The following is a 25791-nucleotide window of genomic DNA, read 5'->3' on the forward strand; positions in this document are numbered from 1 at the left end:
GATGGAGAAAAGCTGTTGAAAAATGGCACCAACTCCCTTTGATCTGGTCTAAGTTGCTTTGCAGTCAAGGCAATTCTGAACAGTGATGGCAGAGCAGATGCTTGCAGTACAAAATGGGGTAAATTTTCTGTCATGTAAAGTCTCGCCCAAGTTGCCCTTGCATATAATCCACAGTTAACTTTTCAAATAATGATAAAAAAAAAAATAGGCATTAAAAAGGATTTTATGATCATCTGTTTCATTGTGTTGTGAACCCCAGGAAGAGTAGCTGTGGCTATGAGCCAAAGCTTCTGGAGATCAAAAGAAACCATAAACAAATGCTTTGTATTTTCCTTTAATTTCCTCTGTTCTTTGTTTCAACACTGTTGTAAATCAGGGTTGACCCCTCTATAATTTCTCTCATATAATAAACATTAATCGGGAAGTTGCTGTTATGTGATTGGCTATTTAGATAAATGAACAATTGAGCAGGTGTACCTAATGATTTGGTCGGTAAGTGTTCATGTGGGTGTGTTTGTGAATCAGAGGAGCAAGAACATGATCATACTGTTTCTACTTTATTAAGAATGCACTTTGGCACCCCTTTATTTTTCTTCACTTTAGGCTATTATTTTACAAACTAGATATAAAAGGACATAAATAAATGACATAAGTTACATGTACCTAGATCTCCTTGACAAAAACAAAATAAAACAAAAAACAAGGCCAAAAAAACATGATCATGTCAAAAACAAATGTACAAAAAAGATTGAATGTTAGATCTACATGACTAGATCATATGGCATCGGAAGGCATACAATGACAAACATTAACTCTTGCTTTGTTGTTTTTTTTTTTTTTCTTTTTCATTTTTTAAATTGTCCAACATTTAAGTAAAGGAAAAAAGTATTTTACAGTACATTCTGGTTTCCTTCTCCTTCCCAACATGTCTTGCATATTTCCATACAGGTCCTTTTGTCGAAAGATAAAACCCAAAAGAAGAACTGAAGAAAGGGAGAGAGCAGTACAGCTGTTTTAAGGACGGAGGTGTTTCTGTATTATATGAAGCGTCACTTACAAGCTCAAAACATTCACATAAGTAGATTTTGAAGAGAGAAAGGGTGAAAAAGAATAGCGTCCATTGGGTTAAACCTGTAGCTGTATGATGTGCTCTGGAAAATAAAAGGAACCAATGCTTTTCCCTTCTTAAACACCGTTTTTATCACACTTCTGATCCGTTATATGCATCATTTAACTGCTTCCACTTCCACTAGGAGAGAGATAGTTCCCACATTTCCTCCTTGACCTTTCAGGAGCTCAAAGAGTCCAAACTCAGGAGGGTGTTCATGCTTTCCATGTGTCCATTTGCAAGTCGTGGTCGCGGCCAACGTGGAAATGGGCTTCATTCCAGAAAGCGGTTGTATAAATGCTGTTACTGAGTAGAGTTCGCACGACTGGAGCGACAGTTTTACATTTCTTTTTTTTTTTAAAGGACTTGAAGCAAAAAAGTCCTGTTTTTCTTTTTTTATGTCAAAAACAATACATCTCTGTAATCTCCTTCTCCGCAGCGGCATGAAAGCAGACACAATTACTGATAGTACTTCAAAGACATCACCCATACACACATCCACATTCAATCACATTCGCACGCTCAAATCAAACGTTTGTTACTTTACATGCAAACAGAACAAAACAATAAAAAAGTCACAAATGAAATGAAACTTTTGAAAATAAAAGTACATTTGCCGCTGGAGCAGGCCTTCTTGATTATATTACATTCTTCTTATTGTCTCTTTTTAATGATGCTGTAAAATCATTCACAGGAATTCCAGTAGATTTCTGGGTGGCCACAAGCACGTGGGGTTTGTAAAGGTGACGCATCGCAATGACAGTCAGGGATGGATCTGTCACCTCAGCGTCGTAGGGGGAAGACAAAAGAGGAAGCCGAGGAGGAATCTGGATCATGGCGAGCGAGGCTGGGACCCATCAGGATGGACGGCAGCAGCTGGGGAGAATAAAAAGAGGGGGAGGGAGGAAAATAAAAAGGGGCTGCATCAGTCACAGTGGTTTTGAATGTAAACAATTTCTACTTGGCATGCAGTCCCAACCAACAATACTGCTGCTCTCCAGCTCCGGCTCAACGGAACATTCGACTCATCTGCTAAACAAAATCGAACGCCAAAGCCCGAGCATGCAGGCTGCGAGCGACCGCCCTGCAGGGAGAAAATATGGATTTCGTGGCAACCATGTATCAACTTGTGTGCACCACATGTTGTTGTGTGTATATAATATATGAAACATGCCCTTGATTTATTGGCCCACTTTGAAAGCACACAAATAGACACTTAACCATCTAGTGTATTAGATAAATCCTCTGTGTGTTTTCAGCAGACGGTCAAGCCACACTGCGTGTGTTAGACTGAAGTAAATCTCTGTAACATTCCAACATGAGAAATTGATGAATTACAGCTCAAGAACTTTAAATATTTATTCCAGCTTTTGTTTCAAGTTCAAAAACTTTGTATTGCATATTTTTGCTCTATTTGTTTTAAATGAAGTTAATGGATTAATACGGAAAGATTTATAGACTTAATTCTGCTTTAATGCAGCCCTTTTAAAAGTGGCCCAACCAGCATTGCAGGCCTAACAAAACTGGATAAACATGCATTTGGATGTCTTTCATTTCTGTGATATATTAGTATGAAAGTATAGGGAGTTATCCAAATGGGGTTTAAGTCTGTTTTCTTAAGCCTTCATGATCTATCATTATCTACACTGCTTGTCCCATTCAGGGTCAAGGGGGGCTGGAGCCAATCCCATCTGTCAATAAGTAAGAGGGAGGGCAAAACCTGGACTTGCTGCCAGTCGATCAAGGGGCCGACACAAAGAGCCAGACCAGCATTAACACTTACACACAGCAAAACCTACAAACTCAAATTAACACTATTACAGTTAATACTGACACTTGTTTATATGCATCCACACCACTCAGTGTTGATTCGACTCTTTTAACACTGATCAAGTATCATTATTGACTCTGACCATTGTATTTTTAGCTCAGCACTTGTTTTTAATGTTAGAAATCCACTCTCTCATTGGATTATTTTCAACTACTTAAGTGTTATCTTCATATTAACAGTGCAAGGTGTAAATATGTATGCCATTAATTCCTAAAACATTGGGAATATCACTAAAAAAATTTTTTTTTTCACTTTGGGTTTAAATTTGTTTTTACAATTTGTATTTATTGACACATTGCAATGTGCTAACCATAATTACTAGAGATTGCCATTTTGTATTGGACACCTGTGGCAAAATCAGGTATTTTCTTGTAATGATGGAGATAAGAGATAAGATCAGCTCATCAGGCTTTCCTGCAGACCACCCCATGCCACATGTGCAAAGTCACAAACTCAGTGGATAACTTCACACATGGTGCAGACTGCTAGGTTGACTTTCATCTGATTGCATTAAAATGAAGTGAAAGTTTGAACATTTTACACAGGACTCTAATCAACAGTTACAAAGGACGCATGCTGGGTCTAAAATTGCATAATAATAAAGAGAAATCCTCAAATATGTATGCTGCCATAAATGTGTTCCTTTAATATGTTTTTTTTTTTTATCGCAAATGAGCCCTGACATGAAGGCTCGAAAAATCTAAGGATGACTGGTAATATTTCAAAGATACAATGAAAATCATAGGAGTTCAAAAAATCTGCTCTATAATGAATTGCATCAATTTTTTTTTTGGAATAAAGCAACTTTAATGTGATAGTTGTGTCTTAATTAAGCATTTCTGAGATTAAAGTGGTAATCTTTGCATTTGAACTGCTTTACAGATTGAAAAAAAAAAAGTTTGAAAATGTCCTAACAAATCTAAAAGCTGATTTAATAATATTTTTAGATTTGCTATAAATAAAAAGTTTATCCTAGTAGTTAGTTACACTGATCACAATAAAGTTAAATTCAAATCCAATAATATTACATTTTAACCAAGCAAAAAACTTCATGGTGGTCATTTTCATTACATAACTATAATAATACAGACCAGCAGTGGTTTTTCTGGTGTCCTTTTATTTCGTTTGAATGTGTGTTGAGCTGTAAATTAGTATTGCTGTTTTTTGGCATGCCAAACGTCCTGTCAGCCCAACAAATTTACCTTTTAAAGTACAAAATAAAATACCTTAAACCTCATTAGTTTGTTGTACATTAACTCACTGAATAAATAAATTATGCCACATAAACTTTAGTAATCATGTTAATGTGTGAGGTGAGATAAATCTCAAATATGCTGAGTACTACCATGTCTTATTTATTTATGCATTTGTTGATTTGTATGCATAAATCAACATAAATGAAGCAATATTCATTCTATGGTTCAATCAAATTAATCCAAATGAGAACATTATTTCTGTTAACAATATCTCTGCTGCCATGGCTACTGTCTGCTGTTTGGCTTAAGACAAGGTGTCTCCCACACAAATTTCTTCTTAAATGTGTTTCAGAGCTGTGACAATCTCTGTTTGGCTGATTGGGAGTCCACCTATCCACAAGACCACACAAGAGACATGTTCTTTAGTAGATGCCAGTGCTAAATAAATATTGCTCACAAATCCCTGCAGTAAGCCCAGAACTGTTAGTAAGAGATACCTGCATTATATTTTCTACAACAGAAGAAGTAAATGAGTCGCTAACAGAAGCAAATGCTGGTGTTGGGACTTAAACCCTGACCCTGTTTACTGAGGACTTTCAAACAGACGAGATGCTGAAACAAAATGAGTGCTTGCAAATACATCTTTGTGTAGTTTGAGCATATTTTGACATTTCAACAAAGAGCTAATCAAAGAGGCATTCCTGTGGACAGAAAGCTTTTGTATGCTTTAAGATCACTGGCTGTTTGTGGAGAAACACCTCTGTCTTCACAAGTCCCTCTGTTTGGGGCACCCTCAGGGTGACTCAGCTCCTTTGAAACAGTCACTGACATTTGTGTTTTTAAGGCTGATTCTGTTTTTATATTATTCTACTTATATACTTTCCACCCTACAAAACTCTGTGAAAATAATAAATGACTAAAAAGTACCTAATCTTAATAGAAGCACTTTATTTTAGTGGGCCCTAATTGTCTAGTATTTTTAAAGTTATAAGCGGTAATTATCCAGTTATTTCTTAAAAAATAAGATGTAATTATTTTGTGATGATTTAGTATGGTAATATTAAGTAAGTATTTACCTGGTAATAATATATTGATTGTCAAGTTATTCCTTGGAAGACTGTGGCAGTTCTCTTGTAATCAGATGCTATTTTACCCTAACCCTGACCCCCTAATTCTTACCTTAACCCCTTACCCTTTTGCCCCTTTATGACTTGCCACCGGTTTGATAAAGTCAGAATGTTTAAATATTTTTCTAAAAAAAACAAAAAAAAACAAACAACCCTGTCCCCACATGACTTGATTTGAAAAACTGGTGTCCTGACCCAGCATGCACCAGCCTGTACATTGCCCTTCAGTCCCCATACCAAACCACAGCCAGGTTGCCACCTGTGGGGGATTAATTGTATTCTTCACAACTCCTGCCCTAGCCCTAACCTCCTTACCCCCTAACACCAAAAATCACTTGAAAATTCAAGGACTCACTTTAATTTGGTGGGCCAGAAAAAAAGAAATTACCTGGGAATAATCAAGCAACTTACACCGAAAATTATCTTCTCATTTCTAAGAAGGCACGTGATAAAATACCACATAACTACAAGAGAGTTGCATTATTACAAGGGTTAAGGTTAGTGTTACAGCAGGGGTGTCCAAACTATGGCCCAGGGTCAAATGTGGCCCACAGCCCGTTTTTTATTTGCCCGTCAAAAATTGTTTAATTTACATGAAATAAGGCCCTCATTAAAGCATGAAGCGTGTGTTAGACTGTATTATTCCTCTTAGTTTCAGCACAAGGCAGTGCTACCATGCTAATACTATAAATAAACATTTTGACAACAAGTTTTTATGCTGTTTTTCAGGACTAAATTGAGACAAAACTATAAATAGTAAACATATTGGCAACCAAAATAATAAAGATATTTTGATTTATAACACCCTTATGGATTACAGCAGTAAATAACAGTACCAATGACGTTCCAGGGGTGGAGCCAGTGGTAGCCAGAGCCAATCAGGGCCCTGTGAAATCTGATTGGCCTCCCAAAAACCTTTCAAATGATTGGCTATTTGCCTTGTCAGCCATCAACTAGCAATTTAAGCCTACCAAATCACTGAGCATATCTCAACCTATATTGTTTAGGTTTTACAAACTTTAATATCAATGTGCATAAGAAAGTGAACCCATCATCCTTATATATTTCTGTATGTGGCCCCCACAGGAAAAAGTTTGGACACCCCTGGGTTAGAGGGTTGGGATGAGGGTAAAATACCCCCTTGAATTGCCACAATATTATGAGGGTAAGACTTAGGGTTAGAGAGTTAGGATAAGCTACTACTTAAGTAGCAGAGAATTTCCACAATATAGGGGGGTTAGGTTTAGGGTTAAAGGGTTAGAGTTAGTGTAAAATACCACCTAATTACCAGAGAATTGCCCAAATATTAAGAGGAATTTGTCAGTCAGTTTTACATCATTATTAGGTAAATATATCCTTATGCTGCGTTCCAGGCAACCCTTAACTCGGAAATATCCCAGTTGAAATCTCCGAGTTCCGACCTGAAAGCGTTCCAGGCAAATTACAACTTTGGTTTGATCGCAAGGAATTCTGGTATGTAAACAAACCAACATGGCAGACATTATAAGATTTGTGCTTAATCATTTCAATCACCAAAGAGGCCTGCAACTTGCTCATTTGTGTGAAACGGAGGAGGGGAAACGGCGCATAAGGTAACAGAAGCTTATACTTTATATTTTACGGTATTTGTCGTTATTTTGAAACGCTGCCATATTGTTTAGGCAGTGATGTGACGTCACAAGTCGTAACTCGGAGTACATCGATCTGGTACGAGTTCACGGGTGGGAAGTTACGAGTTCGACTGCCGTTCCAGTGCACTTTCACGAGTTACAGGTGGGAAAAACATGAGTTATGGGTTGCCTGGAACGCAGCATTAATATCACTGAGGTATTACTTGGAAAAATGCCATCTTATTACTTGATAAGCACCACCTTATTCTAGAGAAAAAACTACCACTTTTTTCTACAAAACTACTAGGTAATCAGGGCTCACTAAAATAAAGTACGGTAACACTGATACTTTCACATTCGGCTGTAATTAGTGACATCATAGTTGTCACATGTCTGCAAGTGATCAATACCCCATTAGAAGTCCCAGCAGCTATTGGGCGGGAAGCGGGATACACCCTGGCAGTCACGCAGGCACATTCATACCTACAGATGATGATTAACAGACACAGCATATTTATGGACTGTGGAAGAATGCTGGAATACCCACATGAAAGCAGAGAACATGCTCGCTCCACACTGAAAGACCCTGTCCAAAAAAGCGGTCAAACCAGCAACCATCTTGGTGTGGGGCAACAGTGCTAACCACTGCAGCGCCGAGCAGGCACGACTTCAAGCCAGTGTCTGATTTATTTTTCTCATTAACATGCCAGCAGCATGCGGCTGATCACAGAGCAGTGGATATTGATCCACTGTGGCTGCATGAGGAGGTGCGACCGGCTTGTTAATTAACAGATTCTGGAGCTAAGGGGCCAGAAATGAGAGAGAAGGGGGGGGGTCTAATGACTCTTTTAGACACTCTTTAACTAGACACAGATGATATTAGGAGCTGACTGCAACAAAAAAAGAGAGGTTTAATCCAATATCTTTATTTTCTTTGTCTTATAAAAGCTTTTTTTGCTGAGTTTGAGATAGTACTATTGATTCTCACCTTGATGACGGGTTGATTAATCCCCTGAATAATTTTCTTGTTGATTTTCTCCATGATGATGATGAAACTGTTTCATTGTGCACCAATTTTGTCTTTGTTGCATCCTTTTGTCCAAAAAAATCCCATGAATAAACTCCGTCAGATTTGCGTCCAATTGATGAGGCTGATGTAATCGTCGAGGATAATTGGAGGGTCTTGCTTTAGCACGGGGGGAGGGGCTCTCTTTCACATGTGGAGCTGGATGGAAGAATCCATATTGTGTTTATCTGAGGTGTAGGAGGGCATTTATTTTTGGGGAGGAAGACAAGGGAGTGGAATGAATCCTCTGGAAGATCAAAAGCACTCACAGCAACATCCTGAGGGCAACAAAGGAGAGCGTTCTGGGAGAAAAAACAAGGCCAGAACAGAGCCAAAAACACAAATAAGCCCCCCATGAAACGCCGTTTCCTCTCGGAATCCAACCCTCAACCTTTCAGAGGTTCACTGTTTATACACGGCCGTCAGGATCCTCCGTTTTCACTGTGAGATATCAAACAGATCCAGCTGAGAGGGAACAATGGTGGCCGCTGCAGCCTGCAAGTCCTGCAGTCACAATTCATGTACAATAAACGCAGTCACAAGAAATCAAAAAAATCTGCTCCGCGGATTATTCCAGATAGAACTTTCCAGAAAAAACACTCTACCCAAGAGGAGGAAGAAAGATATGATTCCCTCCCTCCTTCGCTTTTCTTTCCATACCGTTAAAGGCACTCCAGATTGGCCTTTCAGAAGCACTTTTCCAGCCGTCCCTCCGTCTATCGTGCACACCAAGCGTCCCATTTTCCAAAACAACACAGAAAGAGCAAGGTAAAGGTCTGATTTCAAAAAAGTGCCATTTTCATCACTTTTTTCTTCTACGTCTTCTTTTCTTTTAAATCCAATTTAAAGTGCATGGATGAGGTAAACTATTTCTTCATAGTTTATTTGTCTCTTTTTTATATTTAATCTTTTTTGTTGTTTATTTATTTTTTCATAAGAAACGAAGTCACGCTGCTTCCTTTTCCTCTTTTTTCTTTGTTTAAATCTCAGACGGGAACCATTCTGCCTTGCATCTGTTGCATTTGAGACAGCATTCCCTGGACACTGGTCAGGATCTTGTTCTGATGTGCTGCCGAGGAGATGCCTATGCGAGCCATGTCCCTGAAAAGGATGGAGACAAGAGGCCTTTTTAGGATCAGGGACAACTAAAACAAATAGACGAACAGCAGACGCTCATGATGAATTTTACAGCCTTTCAGTGGAAACTGGCCCGACAGTTTTACTGCTGAGTAAAGAATTTCATGAGCCAACATAACAACCCTAATCCTGAAATCTTAATAGATGAAATAATCTGACATTAATCTCACTGAGAAATGGCTGAGAAAAGACCTGTTTTCACACTTTATAGTTCTGACAATTTATAGGAAATTTCCCTGAAGTTGGTGTTTCATGTATAACAGACTCTACATGGTGCTATAATGAGCATATTTTATAGCATTCTGGGCAGTAATGTCGGCTAAAAAGTTGTCAAATTTTGCTCAAGTTAACACAATATTTTATGATCGGATTAGGAGAAGTCTTTTTGGCACTGGTGTCAGTTGCAGTGGTTTTCAACTGGTGGGTCGGGACCCACGTATTTGCCTCCTTTTCCATGGATATCAAAGCTGGTTTTCCCCAGATAACTAAGAAATTTCTTGAAAATGAATTAAAATAAAATGTATGCATGCATGTCCTTCTGTAATGGTGTGATTTTTAATCATGTTTTGTCCCACTTAGGGTCCAAACTGCCACATTTTGTTAAATACATATAAGTGGTTAAATATATATTTTTTAATTGGGTCATAATTGCTCATGAGGAGGTAGTAATTGGTCCTGATGCTTGATGCATTTGCATTTATCCATGATTTGCTCCCTTTTTTGTTTTTCTTTCTTAGATAAGGCTCTGTAAAAGCTCAACCTGGGCTTTACTCCTCATTAGTAAGTGAAAATCAGATGTCTTTTTTTTAAGGGACATAAACCAGTTAAAACGCGTAGGTGGCAACTGAAACAGTTTTGCTCAGTGTATTCAGAGCAATAATACAATATCTGTCTGTCTTCGTGTCTTTTCCTTTGCTTGTCTTTCTGTAGGAGTATAACATGGCTTGTCTCCTCATTGGTTTAGTGCATCTGGATGATAAACAACTTTCTTTTACTATAAAAATAAGAATAAAACACATCAATGGCAACCAAGACCGTCAGCTTCTCTCTCGTGTACAAAGGGAGGAAGCCTTTCTTGCCCACCAGGCATCTCATCATTCTTTCTTAGTGTATTTTTTGCCAATCCTATTCTCTTTTCTCATATTTCCTCATCACTCACTCTTGTGTCATGTGGACTACAGCCTCTGGAGTGGTATATCCAGCAGCGGTGAAGTTGTCGCTGTATCTCTCCATGCCGATGGCCTGCAGCCAGTCCTCCACTGTACCCACGGACGAGGTCGCCTCGGGGGTCCCTGGCTCTAGCAGGGTGGTGTTAGGCCTGGAGGGTGGGAGAAAGAAAAGTGGAGGATTAAAGATGACTTATTAAACTCCTTTTCTAACTTTTAAAACAGTTTGCTGTGGGTTGTGGAGCTGTTCTCGCTGCGTCAAAAAATTGGTGCCTTAAAAAATTTTATAGAAATATCTGGGAGAAAGTCAGTGTTCACAGATCTTAAAAAAACTAAAATGTATGTTATGATGAAACAGAGTCAAATTTAAGCTAACATGCATCTCCATATTTGGGTCAAAATTTCACTATAAGGTGGTGGTGGTGGGTCCAATGGCAAGACAAGATGAAAGTCACTGGTCTTAATGAAATGCCTGGTCAAATTTAAGTATGGATCAAATATCAGAGGAGGTTTCTGACCCTGCATAAACCTGCTACAGCCTTTCTCAGAGCGCTTGGTTTTGGTGTGCGGACATGAGTACAGCTGTGAGCTTCCTTGGCTGTGGATAGAGACAGGTAGGTATTATAATGACTCATTTAGAAGTCACAAGAGAGCCTAAAATCTGCACAGGTCATCAGATTTGATGTTTCCAGACTTTGGTGTGCCACAATAAATGGCTGAGCCAGCATATTTCCCAGTCAGCAGATGCATCAGATACCTAAATATATGTGCAAATATACTGCAAAGTGGTTTTTCATGATTTGTCCCCTTTAATTTCATGACTTCAGTAGTACGCATTTACTGTCAGTGTTTAAATGCAACTGCACCATGATGTCTGCAACTGTCTGTGCAATGAGACAGTAAAAGTTACATTCTGTTTAAGTGCTTTGGATTTGAAAGGTAATGATCCACTTTTTTACAGTCTGGAACGCCATTGATTCATTACAACTCCTGCAAGGAGAAGCTTTACGGGAATCAGAGTCCTGATTCCCGGCTGTGATGCTGTAGTATCAGAGGCATACTCTACGACGCACACCTTGTGTGATGACAGAGCGTTTTCCACGAGCTGTAAAATCCACCACGCTACATATATCTCCGGTTGTTTCTGTCAGCAACTCTGTTAGGTTCTGCTTTGCTTTGTGTCACAGATTCACAACTCCTACTAGAAAAATCCAGCCAAGGCAAACACGGATCCTCCAGGGTGTGACCGACACACTTAGTTAATAGTTATTTTAAAGAAAACACATAACCCTGTTACACTTTGGTGAATTTTACCACACACTTGAGTTTCTCTTCGCATTCAGGAATTCATCAGCAGAATACCTTTCCCTTTTCTCACATTTTTCTCTCACTTTTTTCCCATCCTTCCTCTCTGTTTCAGCACCGCCGTGGGCCATGAAACATTTACACGGGGCCCGTGAGTCTGCGTCGGTGGCGGAGTCGTTCTGCTCTGCTGGCTCTCTCACTCTTTATCATTCTGTCTTCTTTAAAAAGGATGTTAAATTAAACTGTGAGAACAGGATGTCAGACTAAAGTGATCTCTACTCAGTAGGTGGAAGAGATTATGCATGGAGATCCCTTTTTCACAGACGCACACCTCTTCTCTCTTGTAAATGTAAAAAGTGCATTTATAGGATTCAGCTCTGCTAATTACTCCACATGGACTCCCCTCTTACTTTGTCCCATTAGGTGTGTGCGCGTCCTGCTCTCATGTGCTCACATGCTCATTAAAGTCAAACAGACTCCCAGCGGCTTGCATTGAGTCTGTAAACACACGTAGGTCATTCTTAACACGTTTAGCTGCTCAGAGTAATGGTGTTGGAGCCGTGGGGTCATGTTTGTTTTTAACTCTGCGTTACATCGTAATTCTCCCCCCAGTTAGAGCGGCTACATTCCTGATTATACTGCACCATTAAAGGGCGGTTGCAGAGAAATCCATTACAGAGGGTGTTTGTGCTGAAAAGAGCCACGCGTTGCTGGAAGATAATGTTTAACGGTGAATGTAAACAGCAGCCAGGGAGGATGTTTGTGCTTGTTTGGGTGTGAGAGGTCTAGACGATTAGGTTATACAAATGCAATGTGCTGAGAATTATTCAAGTTTGAATGTGTGGATCTTGGCAGCTATCTTAGATTTGGTCTTTAGATGGAAAATGCTAATTAGTTTCAGTCACATTTTAGTTATTTCAACCTTTTAAAGTTTCAAGGTGTTTTCACAGCATTTCTGCAACCATGCCTTAATAAAGCTCTGCTGTCTTTTTGCCTTGAAATATTCATACAGGTACTGTGACAGCATGATATTACTGTCTGTCATTTCACTCTGGATTTCAGCATTCCTGGACAGCTAGAGCACAGCGCAGCAAGAGATGCACCTACACGACAAGACTGACATCTATGCACACAGTTTTTGCCTCTGGTAAGCCTCCATACCTTAAGCCAAAACATTAATTGTCTTGAAACAAACTTCACTTGTAAAGATGAGCACATAGCATTAGTTCAGGCTCCCCATGGAGTCAAGCGCTGATATACACAAGCCCTCATCAGCTGACGGCCAGCTGATTCACTACCATCATGTGAGTAACTTATCACACTCATTCTGCCTTGTTTCTACCCTGGCTTCTATTTGCCACCTTTTGCAATCCTCCTCCACCCCAGCTCCTCCTTTATTATGTTTCTCACTTAGTCAATGTCATTCTGTTGTCACTGTTGCCTGCTTTGCTCTGGGAGCTCTGCTTCTCTCCCTGCCTCGGGCTTTTTTCATATGCACAGGAAGGGCAGGGGGATCCTAGACCCCCATACCACCAAATTAAAATAACGTGTTTTGTGTGTGTATTTTAATTCAACTGTTAACAGCAGTCCATCAAAATAATTTTGAGGAAATCCATAATGAAAGGTTTTCAACCTGAGGACAGTCAAAACTACAGCATTTTGGTAATAATTTGATGCAGTTTTTTATTTTCATCGCCAGCATTTTAGCTAGAAATTCAGCTAATATGTTGTTTTTATGCTCAGCAGCCAACCCCCTAAATTTTAACCTCTCATATTTAATAAAACTTAAAATGTATTTTGTCAGAGATTTTGTAAAGTAAGATCTATATTCAGCTCATATCATCTATTCCTCCTCATGATCTTGAATATTTTTCAAATTTTTTTTAATTCACAAATTTAACACTGGCTGAAAGTCACTTTTGTACACTTAAAATTCTGCAACTTTTTATACTTCATCTGTATTTTCAGGCCCCCATTTGCAACACACTAAAGATAGCATCACTTTGGTCCTGTCCCACCAGTTAAAAAGCGCAGCTCGAGTTAACTTTTAATTACTCTGCATAGCTCCGTCTCCTTTCTCACCTGACAGCCGTCTCTCCCCCGGTCCTCTTCAGGGTGTTGGGATTGCGGATCAGCTTGTCCAGCATGTTGACAATCTGTCCAAACTTAGGCCGGTCGGCTCGTTCTCTCTGCCAGCAGTCCAGCATGAGCTGGTGAAGCGCGACAGGGCAGTCCATGGGCGGGGGCAGCCGATAGCCCTCATCGATAGCCTTGATCACCTGGACAGAAAATCAATGCGGCTGTGAGTCACCTTGCTCCTGACTGTGTTTGCTTGCTAATACTGACAGTTTGATTTCACCTGTTTATGCCTCTAATTCTACAATTAGTTTTTAGTTCTTAATGCCTTTACTTTTGGCACCTACACAAACAAATTTAGTTACACATACATTAATTGTTCCCCATTATTCACAGCAACAGAAATTTCCAGAAGGACTTCAGTGAGTAATGTGAAAAGGTAATTGACCGCTGGGGTTTTTATCACCGCTGTGCCAAATTTGATTATATAACCAAGGTAAAATGATCAAGCCTTTTTTCCCAGAGCACATTATGTTTGAACTCTAATATTCCAGCTTAATACAATATTCATGAGTATACGCATATAATCAAATATCTCCAGACTTACGTCTTGGTTGCTCATGTCCCAGTATGGTCTCTCGCCATATGACATCACCTCCCACATGACGATGCCGTAGCTCCACACGTCACTGGCTGAGGTGAACTTCCTGTAAGCGATGGCCTCCGGGGCCGTCCAGCGGATGGGGATCTTCCCTCCCTGAAATGAAAAGAGGAGCTGATTAATGAAAGGTGACAAAGCCGACAAGGAAGGTGACACACGAACAGACTGACGGCTCAGTCAGACACATGCTCGCACACACAGACTCACCCTGGTGGTGTAGGCAGCCTCGGGGTCGTCCTCCAGCACCCGTGACATGCCGAAGTCGGACACCTTGCACACAAGGTTGCTGTTGACCAGGATGTTGCGAGCCGCCAGGTCACGGTGAACGTAGCTCATGTCTGACAGGTACTTCATCCCGGACGCAATGCCGCGCAGAATACCGACCAGCTGGATCACAGTGAAGCGACCGTCATTCTTCTGCAGAGAAAAGAAAAAGAAAGCAGACATTAAATCCTTTGATACTGTGGAATGTGTGAAATTCAAAGTGTTTTTATCCACTCAGTCACAATACTTGTTTTTGCATGCAAACTCTGCTTCGTTAAAGATTAAAAACTGGATGGCCACACAATAGATGACTTTAGGTGCCATTTCGGGCCCATTTTGCATCCATCGTGTGATTAGTGGGGCAAATTATCCAAAAATCCTTGAGTGTGTGGTGTATTTACAACTTTTGATCGAGTCAGAGCCTCCTGATCTTGAATCAAAATACCAAGCATGGTTGATATTTACAGTTCCAGGTGGGGCTGCTCCAGTGTAATATTCACAAAAGCCAACCACCAATTGGATGCTGAATATTTTTACAGCTCACAAACATTGCAGTGATCATAAAAACAGACAACTGTGCCCCTAGTCAAAAAAACATATTACAGTAGAGCTGATGCTGTAGACCGTCTTTCATTTCATGTTTGATCACGCAAGTTTCTCTAGGATCTCTATTCTGTGAAATCACCACCAACATCATTCCCACAAATGGTAGGAGAGTGGTCTCCCAGTCCAGCCGAATGATGTTGTAGTTGTGGAATTATAATATTAAAAACTGGTTGAAGCAGTGCTTGTGTCTGTGGTCCAATATGTAAAATCAAAATAAAACATGCACATTAATTAGAGGGGATGGATAAAGAAAACAGGCAATTTTAAGAAGACAAAGAAAGGTCCAGATTTGTTGTTGGGATTGCTGTGGATCAGTAGGTAAAGCCATCTATCTTTTGCTATAAAAGTCAGGCGTTCGATCCGCAGCTCCATCAGTCCACCACAATGTGTCATTGGATAAGAAACTTAACCCCAGTTTTCCCAGTTGTGTGTTTTTTTATTTATTTATTTATTTTTTAAGATTTATTTTTGGGCATTTTTGTGCCATTACTAGATAGAGGAGGACAGTGGACAGAGTCGGAAACAGGGTCAAGAGCGGGGACGAGACACGCGGCAAAGGGCCCCAGGCCAGACTCGAACCCACGGGCCGCCCGCGCACACAGGGAGCGCCCCCAACCACTAGGCCACCTGCTCCCCTTCCCAGTTGTGTTTTAATGTGCATGGATACATGGATGTACAGAGTATTCTGAAAATATTTGAGCCCTTTCACTTTTTTCAATTTTGTTATGTTATAGCCTGACGCTACAATTGAAATTTGTTTTTTTTAATTTTCACTAATGTCAATCAGTACCCCATCATGACTAAAAAACTGAAATATCACATTAACATAACTATTCAGACCCTTGAAATTTAGCTCAAGTGGTTCCCATTTCTATCACTCTTTGTTAAGATATTTCTACAACTTGATTGGAGTGCACCTCTATAGAAGGCCTCACAGGTAACAATGTAGAGTCAACAAGGTTGAAAAAAATGGGAGGCACCTGAGCTAAATTTAAAGTCTTTTTGTAAAGAACTACTTGTCATGATGGGGTACTGAGTGTAGATTGATAAGAATAACATTTTTTTTTTAACTCTAGCGTTAGGCTGCAACATAACAAAACAAAAAAATTTAAAAGGGTCTGAATTCTTTATAAATGCAAGGTATATATGCACATCTTGATTAATAAAATCATAGTAGCATAAAAAAAGACATAATCCATAGTGTTTTTGCAATCTATGACGTGTTTCTGCAAAGTTATTTACATCAAAATGACACTACATCTAAATTACTGTGGGTTCTTTTAATCCTCTGTGTTTTAATTCTTTGGGAAATGTAGCACCGCAGAGGTTTAGTGAACCTTGAAGGTAAAACCTGCACCAACCTTGTCAGAAAAAAGCATTAAGTCGATCAAGGGGAGGATAAAGATTAGGAGCAAATGTTTGTGAACGAACACTTGTAATTTCGGGGGGGATGACATTACAGCGATAAGATGGGATCAGCATGCTTGGGTTGTATCGCACTCTCACAAAAACGCACACATATGTGCAGACAGAAACGCATGACTGACCCTCAGGAATGCATCCAGAGATCCGTTTTCCATGTACTCGGTGATAATCATCACTGGCTTACCTAGAAAGAGAGAGAGAGAGGAAAAGAGTGAGAGGATGAAAGGCAGATGATTATAGAGGTAAACGATGCACATCACAGCCCGACACAGCAGGAGGGCTCTCAGGGGAATGTGGACCATCCATCTCTGTCCCGTAGTGATTTAATTAGCTCGGTGTTACGGTTGCCCTGACGTTTCCCGTCTCTCCCCACACATGCAAAGGCATCTCCACTCAAACAAAACACCACTACACATACACAAACTCACAAACCAGCTTGTGTTTATGCAAATATCCGACGTTGGGCGCAAAGTCTCGTCACAGTCCCCCTCCCAGAATCTCTCTCTATTCGTGTCACTCACCCTCCTTTTGCCCTCTTTCTCCTCTGCCAACTTTGGACGCATCTGTCACTCTCCTGCTAGCTTTCTCTCCATTGCTTTCTTTTTTCATCCCTCTTTAAATACTCTCTCTCTCTTGCCCTCCAATCCCTGCCGCTGCCTCTCCTCTGTGGCCTTTTCCACCTCATCCCTCTGTTTTCCCCTTTCCATCTCTCATGGGGGATCTTCTGTGTCTTTATCCGAGCCGGGGCAGGCGACAGGGAGGGTGGACATTCCCTGGTGGGTCTCTGTCTGTCTTTGTCTCTTAGGGATGAGGGGGGAAAGCGGGAATAAAGAAGGAAAAAACAAAAAGAAGGGTGGCCTGTTTGGTCCCAAAATGGCTGGTACAGTGCATAACCAGCCATAGCAGCAACACATGCCAAAAAAACGCTGCTGTATCTTCCTCCAAAAACAGTGCTGTTCTTTGCGTTTCATTTCAAGTGGCACAGTTAAAGTGGATTTAAAAGCTTACTGCATTTAAGAGAAGTGCTGATTTAAGCTAACGCCTTGAGGAGAGGTTGTGTGAAATCTCTCATGCGCTCCAGCAGATTGCTACAGCAGCAGAGAGCCGGCCAAGTGGTTGGCAGCTGAGGTCTGGAAGGTGAAGTTCCTCCTTTGGCCGTGCCAAGAGGCCGTCAGTCACCGCCTTACCCGCCGCGTGATTGGCACTCCATTAATTACGGGGCGCTCCGGCGATGCCCCAAAAAGAGGAAGTGGAGTTAAAGTTGGGGGAGAGCTGGGGCCCTCTTTGTCAGCCATCTTTGTTCCCTTTGTTGCACGCCTCTGCCCCGGGGCGGCCGGTGATTGACAGCTCCCCAATCAAGTCTGAGGAGCGTCTGACCTGCAACCTTAAACTCTCGCCTCCGCAGCCCCACCCTCTTCCTCCCTTCCTATTTGCATGCTAATTCCTTGTTTACTGAATACGCCCTGCCGCCTTTGGCAATGAACTCTGGGCAAGGGCCCCGCCAATAGGCCGATTATCACCTGCCAACAAAACAGTGGCGCGGGGGAGAAATGCAACAGGGGCACAATATTGGGAGAGTGGTGGGTGAATGTTCTCCAGAGGCCCTGGCGATTTCAACGGACATAGATCTGGCTTTAAAATGCAGATCTCTTAAAATTAGCACGCTTCTACTTTATGTAAATCAGCTGTTAAACACATCAGGTTTAAGCACTAATGGAGACTAGCTTTTAATTACATGCTAACACGATGGAAACACTCAGGATTCAAGATGGTGGACTGCAGCCAACAGTCATCAGTGAGACAATCTCACACATTTATGTATTTCAGATAGGGCTGGGCAATGTGGACCAAAAATCATGTCCAATATTTCTATGCTTAAAGGTCATGCACAGTATATACCTCAATATTTTTCACTGGAATACACAGTAAATGTTTGTCACAATACTGAAATTATAAACTCTGATACATCCCTTTTAAAAATGCTAAAACTATAAATGTGCACAATTAGCTGGCTTATATGGATCCCTTTGTAGTCAGCACTAGAATTCTTATTACGTATTATTAGACCCACATTCCTGGTCACATGACCCATCTAAACTGTAAGGCTGCCAGCTGCCACTTACAGCCCCTTTACCTGGGCTTTAGCGACCACAGCCATGTTGTCATAATACACTTCAAGCCAGTGTATACAAAGGTAAACTGATACTAATGATAGCATCTCATTGAAACAGAGAGGTTTAGCACTGTCTCGATATAGAAAATGGGGATAAGGTTGCTCCTACGATTAACTTAACTTAACTGAAGTGTAAGTGATGACACTTAGTGCAGGAATGTGGACATCTACCTGCAAAGAAGACTGAAAGCTGGCAGTGCAAGCCAGGCTACCGTTAGCTGCACTCCGCAAAACAACTTCTCACCAGTCACAAACTGCTGCTGAGATCATCTCTTAATAAATAATGCTTAATCTTTCCTTTGTGTTTTCGCCACTTTGGACAAGTTGACTAGATGCCAGTTTTTGCATTTAATCAGATTTGAAATTAGACAGCTACGGGAAAACAATAATTAACGCCTGCTGGGTACCACTGAATCCAAAATAGAAAGTCCTACACTCCCAGTATTCTGTGTTTTTTTGTTTGCAGCAATAAAAAAGCACAGAAACTCAGTAATCATCAATGATATTTTTCAGCCCCCCAAAAAATGAGAAAAAAACAGAATCTACACTGCACAAATACATGGCTTACAATTGTAAAAGTGGGCAGAACATCCACAGAGCCCCTTCTTCTCCAAATGCTGCCTTCATATTTGTGCAATCTTGACAGTGTTCACTGGTGTGAATATAAGTAAAAGTCAGTTAAAAATGTTAGTCTTGGACTGTCAGATATTCAAAACCCATTATTCTTGTCCATTGTGTAAATAATCAGTCAAAACACAAGCAGAGATGAGGTTAGAGCAGATTCTTGGTATTTCAGTTATTTCTTTGTAATATCTAGTAATTTAAGTATTGATAGTCCATTTATTTGAATGTTTTATATTAGGGAGGACCATTTGAATGGACTAAAATTAGACTAAAACTTTCATGAGTAAAGTGACTAAAATGTGGGTAAAAAGAAAAGAACACATTAATCCAAAGACTTAGACTAGTCCTAAATTTTAAAAAGTCCAAAATTAACATTGCTGTGCATGAGTTTACCTGTAATTTCTGAGAAAAAGAAACTAATAACACAAATTGTCCCCAATAAATTCAACCAAAATTTTCAACTTCAGAATAAACTTTTCCAATAGATTGCCTTGTGGTCAATAAGCATAATTGCCCTCATTGGTTCTTATTAAACAGTCTTTTTACTGAGTATTACGCCTAGGCTTTATACTTTCAAAATCAGTTGTATTGACATGTATTAGAAAATCTATCTCTGTTTCATAATATACTGCCCAGCCCTGATTTCAGGGCCTATTTAGAATTCCTCCATTATTAATAAGGCTTAATTGGCTCTGTTGGACATGCCAGCAAACTGAGGCCAGATTGAGAACTCCTTTTAACTTGATTGTAATGGAGAGTGGGGTGCAATTCAAATAATGGATTTTTAATAGATTCCACTGACACTCTCAAGTGTAAAGGACTAATTTACCCAAACCTCGTGTCGAGCTCTGAAAAGCAGGAGTGGAAGAAGGCGGAGTGGGAGTTATCGGATGATCGTCTTGCTCTGGCTGCTGTCACTGCTGCGTATCTCATCTGCTTCTCCTTCATCTCCTCTACTCTGTCTGCCTTTGCCTTTCTTTAAAGCCCCTGTTTCAGCAGTTTTACCTCCCTCTGCTTTCACTCTCTGTTTTTTCTCTATCTTTCCTCGGATCCATCAGCTCCTAACCGCCTTCCTGTCCTTTTCTCTCCACGTCTCTATTTGCTCCTTTCCTGTCCGCTGCTTGTCTCCAATTTCTCTCCCTTCCTCCTGTCCATCTGTCCGCCTTTTCTCGCTCCATCTCTGCTAGGTCTGCGAGGTCATTCCCTGTGCTGAGAGGTGTGATAGGTGATAAGCAATTTAGCTCGTGCTGCTGTTCACTCTGGGCTCCGGCTGCAGCTAAGTGTTGTGTGTGTGCATGTTATTGTGTATGACGTGTCCGAGTGAGAGCGACGGCGTTATCTCGCACAGATAGAGCTAGGCTGTTGTGTCACGACACATTAAGGCACTCCATCCATCTAACCTGAGCCCGATCAGCTATGGTAACACCAACGCACACACGCATGCAATCAACAATGCATGGACGCGACATGTATCAACGGCTGCCCATACACATACTTCTGGTTGAGCAAACAGAATCAGGGAAGCTGTAAAAGGTATAAAGAACCAGCGAGAGAGGAGGGAGAGGAGGGAGCGGAGAGATCGCCAAGGGCAGAGAGAGGAAGATTTGGTCGGCGCTTTGTGGCCGAGTGGCAGCAGATAGAGGAGGGATAGGGTATCACTCCCTAACCCCAAACACATTTACAGCTGACACCATGATTAATGAGCCTGGTGCCACGCTACAGGGCCTTTTTCTGGACCCATTAAACCCCCTCCTCAACTGCCCTGCTACTTCCATCTCCCCCTCCCCACCTTGGTTAGACCCCTTCCATCTGGACATGGACCACCTGGGGATATCTGGGATGGGACAACTGCACTACGTACAAATGCACAATTGCAAAAGTATGAATGCAGGCATCTTTGAAAGTCTGCAGTATCAGCGGATGTTCATGTGAAGAAATCCCTCTGGAGATCATTAAAAGGGCCATATGACTCACATTGTTACAAATATTTGATTTAGAATTCATATTTTAAATTCAAATCTATTTAGTAATGATTAATTCAATGAACTAAAATTAAATTAAAGACCATTTAAGCTACTTTTTCAATGCAATGAACAGCTTTTACAGTAGTTGCTCAAGTATTTTTACTTAAATTTACCCTTTTGCTAAATGCATTTAGCAATGCTTCATAAAGGAGTTTTAAGAAAAAATTGCAAAGCTGATTGCTTTGAGTAATTTCATGCAAAGAACAAAAGATGTATGAGTAATCATGATTCTTTTAGAAATATTTTTACGTCAGGTGATTATTTGTGACAGTGTTGCAGTGACAACTCAATTGGAAATCTTTTAAAGCAGAAAACTGCATGTTTTCTTCATGTTTACAATTAATCAAAGGGGATTTGATCTTGCTCATTTTCCACCTTTTAGGTAACTTGACTCATGTGATGTGTCAGTGGGTACAGATTCTGGATGGACTATCAGGTTTTGTGTTTTCAGGCACTTAAGGACCTCGTACAAGGAGCTGGGTTGCTTATTCCATTTTTTAGGGGTTCTATCTTTACTAGAATTAGGACTGAAAATGTTAGTTGACAACCTTTTCTTTATGAGAAAGACAAGACTAAGACTAGTTTAAAAACAGACTTTTTATGAGTAAAATATGACGAAAAGTCAGTTTAGTTTTTGTCAAGTAGACTGACTAAAATGTAATTTAGTTTTCGTTGGCTATTCAAAATCCAAAAAGTAATAAAGTAAATCTGTCAAGAAAAACAACGAATCTGTAGCTCATCTTCCTCTAATTTGGAGAAATTAGGGATCCCAGGTTTGGCGGAGTACACAGACCTTAATGCAACTACTTTTGATGGACTAAAACTGGACTAAACCTTTTTTGAGTTGTCTTGTCGACTAAAACTATGAAGGGTAGAAATGACTAAGATGTGACTAAAACTAATGACCATTTTAATCTCAAAACTAAGGCTAAAATTAAAATATCTGCCAAAATGAAGACAAGTAGATACTACTGGTGCCCAAATAAATGCCCAAAAATACTAAAAAGTCATGAAATGCCGCCTTTGATAGTTTATTTTGACTCTTGGGCCTCATTTACTGATGAAGGGGAAAACTCTGGCCGAAAATTGCCCAACTCTGCTCTGGAACCTTCAAGAATCCTACAACTGCTTTGTGGTAGATATCCTCTTGTGGTGCCTACCATGTACACTGCTGCCTGCTGACTGTGACAGCAGCACGGATAGTTGTTTCAAAAACATAAGATGGCTGCTGATAAGGGCACCTGAAACAGGCTGTCCTCATTTTGGTCAGACTAAAATTATTGCAATAAGGACCAGATTTTCTTGTAGTTTAACTGACTGCTCCTTTCAAACTCCAACTAAAACTATCTTTCTGTTTTTCAGAAAGTGCTGTTTTTATTTGTCCTTTTGAGTCCAAAAACGCTTATTTTGGCGAGCGTTCTTTATCTGCAGCTAAATGTATTCAAATTCCACTCAAGGCCAAAAAGGATATTGAAGTTATGCAGACCCACACAGAAAACACCTTTTTCAAGTTAAGATCGGTTTGTCCGTGCATTCACCCTTCTCCAAAGTCACCTAAAACCCGCAGACGTAGCTTGGAAATGATTAATTGTTATTTTAAAGGAGAAGGGGGGCAGCAGAAATGAATGTCCTCTCTCTGTTATTACAGTACAATAGTCATTGTGTGTAAATGGGATGGTGTGAGTGTATGAGAGATTATTATTGCAGCATCATTCTGGAATATAGTTGAAAATAGAAAATCATCTCCTGACTTTTCTGACGTACATTTGGTGACCACGCCTTCCAGGTGAATGATGTTCGGATGGTCAAACTGGCCCATGATGCTGGCCTCGGACAGGAAGTCCCTCCTCTGTTTGTCCGTGTAGCCAGCCTTCAGGGTCTTGATGGCCACACAGATCTCCCTCTTGCCCGGCATCTTCAGTCGGCCGCTGCAGACTTCTCCAAACTCCCCTGCGAAAACAAAAAAACACAGTCCGGTATTATGAAACACACGCTGTGTGACACCAAAGTGCTCAGCTGTTTGTGAGGCTGTGTGTGTATTTGTGTGTGCGTAGGTTAGAAGGGTCCACTTTAAACATTGATCAGGGTCTCTAATCCCTCACTCTCCTCCTCCCTTCAGCCACTGGAGCAGAGAGAGAGGGGAAATGGATATTGATTCTCCCTCTTTATTATTTTGTCATTGGATGACTTTTCAGTGGCCACAGGAAAAGCACAGACAACATATTTAGCCTTTTTAGTTTTCGTCTTGTTTTTGCTTGGCCTCTCTTCGGGGAGATCAAATGTTATTGTCCTGGTAAACAAAGATTTTACTCTAAAGGGATCCATATGAGCATGAACAGCAAACAAGACTCACCGGGCAGAGGATTATTTGCATGAAACGAATACTAAATATACTATTATCCTATTAGGTGGATGCTTTTATCCAAAGTATGGTGCATTACGCCAGGCTGCAAAAGCTCCTCATAAAACTTTACTTATGATAATTCACTTAAAAAAAGCCTGGAAGGACTAAAGAGTTACAAACAAAAAGCAGCTCCTCACCGATGCCAATAACTTTCTCAATCTTGATACAGGAGGCGTCGATCTCTTTGGCAAACTCCCGCACGGCTTGGTTTGGGTCCTCGTAGGTAAAGGGGTCAACGTAGATTCTCACTCCTAAGGAAAGGAAGGAAGGAAGGAAGGAAGTGGAAAAGGAAAAAGAAAGGAGTGAAAAGTGAAGGTTAATTCATTCTGGGATCTACACTCCATCTGTTCTTTATTTCCATCACGCTGCAGGCTACACCGCCTTCCTCCGTTAAACCTCTCCTCCTCCTCCTCCTCCTCCTTTCTCCTCTCCATACTTCACTTCACACTCCAACTCTTTTCATGTCACTGTGGCTGACTCCAATGAAGATGGAGCTCATTAACTTGAAATTTTTGTGGGACACAAATAACAATGCTGATGACTTGATAATGAGGTGTTTGGAGCGTGCAAGTGTGCAAGTACATTAACTTCAAAACAGTTTGCATTTTCCCCCCCTTCCCATTTTATGGGCTTCATTTGCGGTTAAGAGTGCATGCACATGAACACACCTGACAGCGCTAATGTTTTTCAATTACAGAGCGTGTGGGTGGAGTGTTAACTATGAGTTACCTTGATGTAAGTGCTTCTCTTCGTCAGAGTCCTGCTTGGCCTTGCTGTACTTACTCCTTCTGGGGGCAAAAAACAGCAGGGTGGTCAGTCAGGGTGGCAACAGAAAGGGTAAAAATAAAAATGTTTCAAATGTCAGAGAGAATGTGTCAGACTTAAAAGCGAATAATCCCCCTCTCATGTAAAAAAAAATCCCCCAAATTATAGCAATAATGCAACCGAGGTGTCAATCAAGCTATCTTAATGCTTGAACCAAGACACCAAACCCAATTAAAATGCAATTAATGATGTGAGGGGTTGACACAACCACTGATTACTAATGAGACATTGATGTTTTTGTTTGACATTAATTACTAACTAAAGGGAGTGTGTTACAATGACAACACACACATGCAGATGTCACTTTAAGTCACTTTTGGCTGGGAAATGAGATTAAAGGCACTCTCGTGTCTGCTAAAGTTTAGCAGTAGAGTTGCCAAAATAATGCCATAACTTCCATTAATTAATAACAGAAAAAATGCTTCAGTGTTCCCCACACAAAGACAAAGAGCTGCCCAGGTATATGATGCTTAAATACAACTGCAATTACATTTTTCTGAACATGATTGTTGGCAGGTTTAAGTTAAGACAAAAGAGGGGGGATCTGCCGGTTCGTCCTTTCAGGAAACATGTCGTTTGAGTTGTGATGTCTCATGTCAAGACGGATTCTTTCCCCAGAGATATCCTTGCTGTTAACGACCCAGTGAATAGATGCGTTAAGGCTGTAATGCACCCCGAGCTTGGCTTAGGCTATACACGTCCTTAAAAGTTAAGGCGACATGGATGCAAGATGAGGTATGCACATGCGTAGTATAGGCTGGTAGAAGCAGAAGAGTGTTAACAGTCATCATAGATAACAATGGTTTAAAGTGTTAAAGACAAACTGATAACCCAGTCATCAGTCCTTAACCTCTTTATGATTTACAAAAACATCCATCAAACTAGCCAGGACTGATAATTCTGTAAGAAACTGATTATTAAATCTGTGAAAATAAAGCTAATAAGTCAGTGTTGCAGTTCAAAAAGAAGCCATGCAAAGTGATGACTTCTGTCAAATTAGTCCATAGCTGTTTGTATTAGTTTAGTAGTACATAACCAATGAGGGTTGAAAGTCAACCAGTTAACAAGGAGTTAAACGGATACACTTGGAGCTTAATGTCTGACCTGTATTTCTCAACTGGACTAGCCTTCATCATGCCCCACAGTTCTGATTTTTTTTTTTT

General features: G+C 40.5%; 1 protein-coding gene across 1 annotated transcript in view; it reads right to left on the bottom strand.

The window, feature by feature from the left end:
• Positions 1 to 556: 556 nt before the first annotated feature.
• Positions 557 to 25791, bottom strand: part of epha4l (eph receptor A4, like) — a 94433-nt gene continuing 69198 nt past the window's right edge. Inside the window, exons 9-18 of the mRNA XM_041803560.1 lie at positions 24533 to 24591; positions 23941 to 24054; positions 23164 to 23349; positions 16701 to 16762; positions 14491 to 14700; positions 14230 to 14379; positions 13629 to 13825; positions 10235 to 10393; positions 7861 to 9039; positions 557 to 1984 (exon numbers count right to left, since the gene is read on the bottom strand). Coding sequence (XP_041659494.1) covers positions 8925 to 9039; positions 10235 to 10393; positions 13629 to 13825; positions 14230 to 14379; positions 14491 to 14700; positions 16701 to 16762; positions 23164 to 23349; positions 23941 to 24054; positions 24533 to 24591 — 1252 coding nt within the window. The 3' untranslated portion in view covers positions 557 to 1984; positions 7861 to 8924. The remainder of the gene's footprint in view (positions 1985 to 7860; positions 9040 to 10234; positions 10394 to 13628; positions 13826 to 14229; positions 14380 to 14490; positions 14701 to 16700; positions 16763 to 23163; positions 23350 to 23940; positions 24055 to 24532; positions 24592 to 25791) is intronic.

This window comes from Cheilinus undulatus, linkage group 2, assembly GCF_018320785.1.
Source record: "Cheilinus undulatus linkage group 2, ASM1832078v1, whole genome shotgun sequence".
NCBI classification, from domain to species: Eukaryota; Metazoa; Chordata; class Actinopteri; order Labriformes; family Labridae; genus Cheilinus; species Cheilinus undulatus.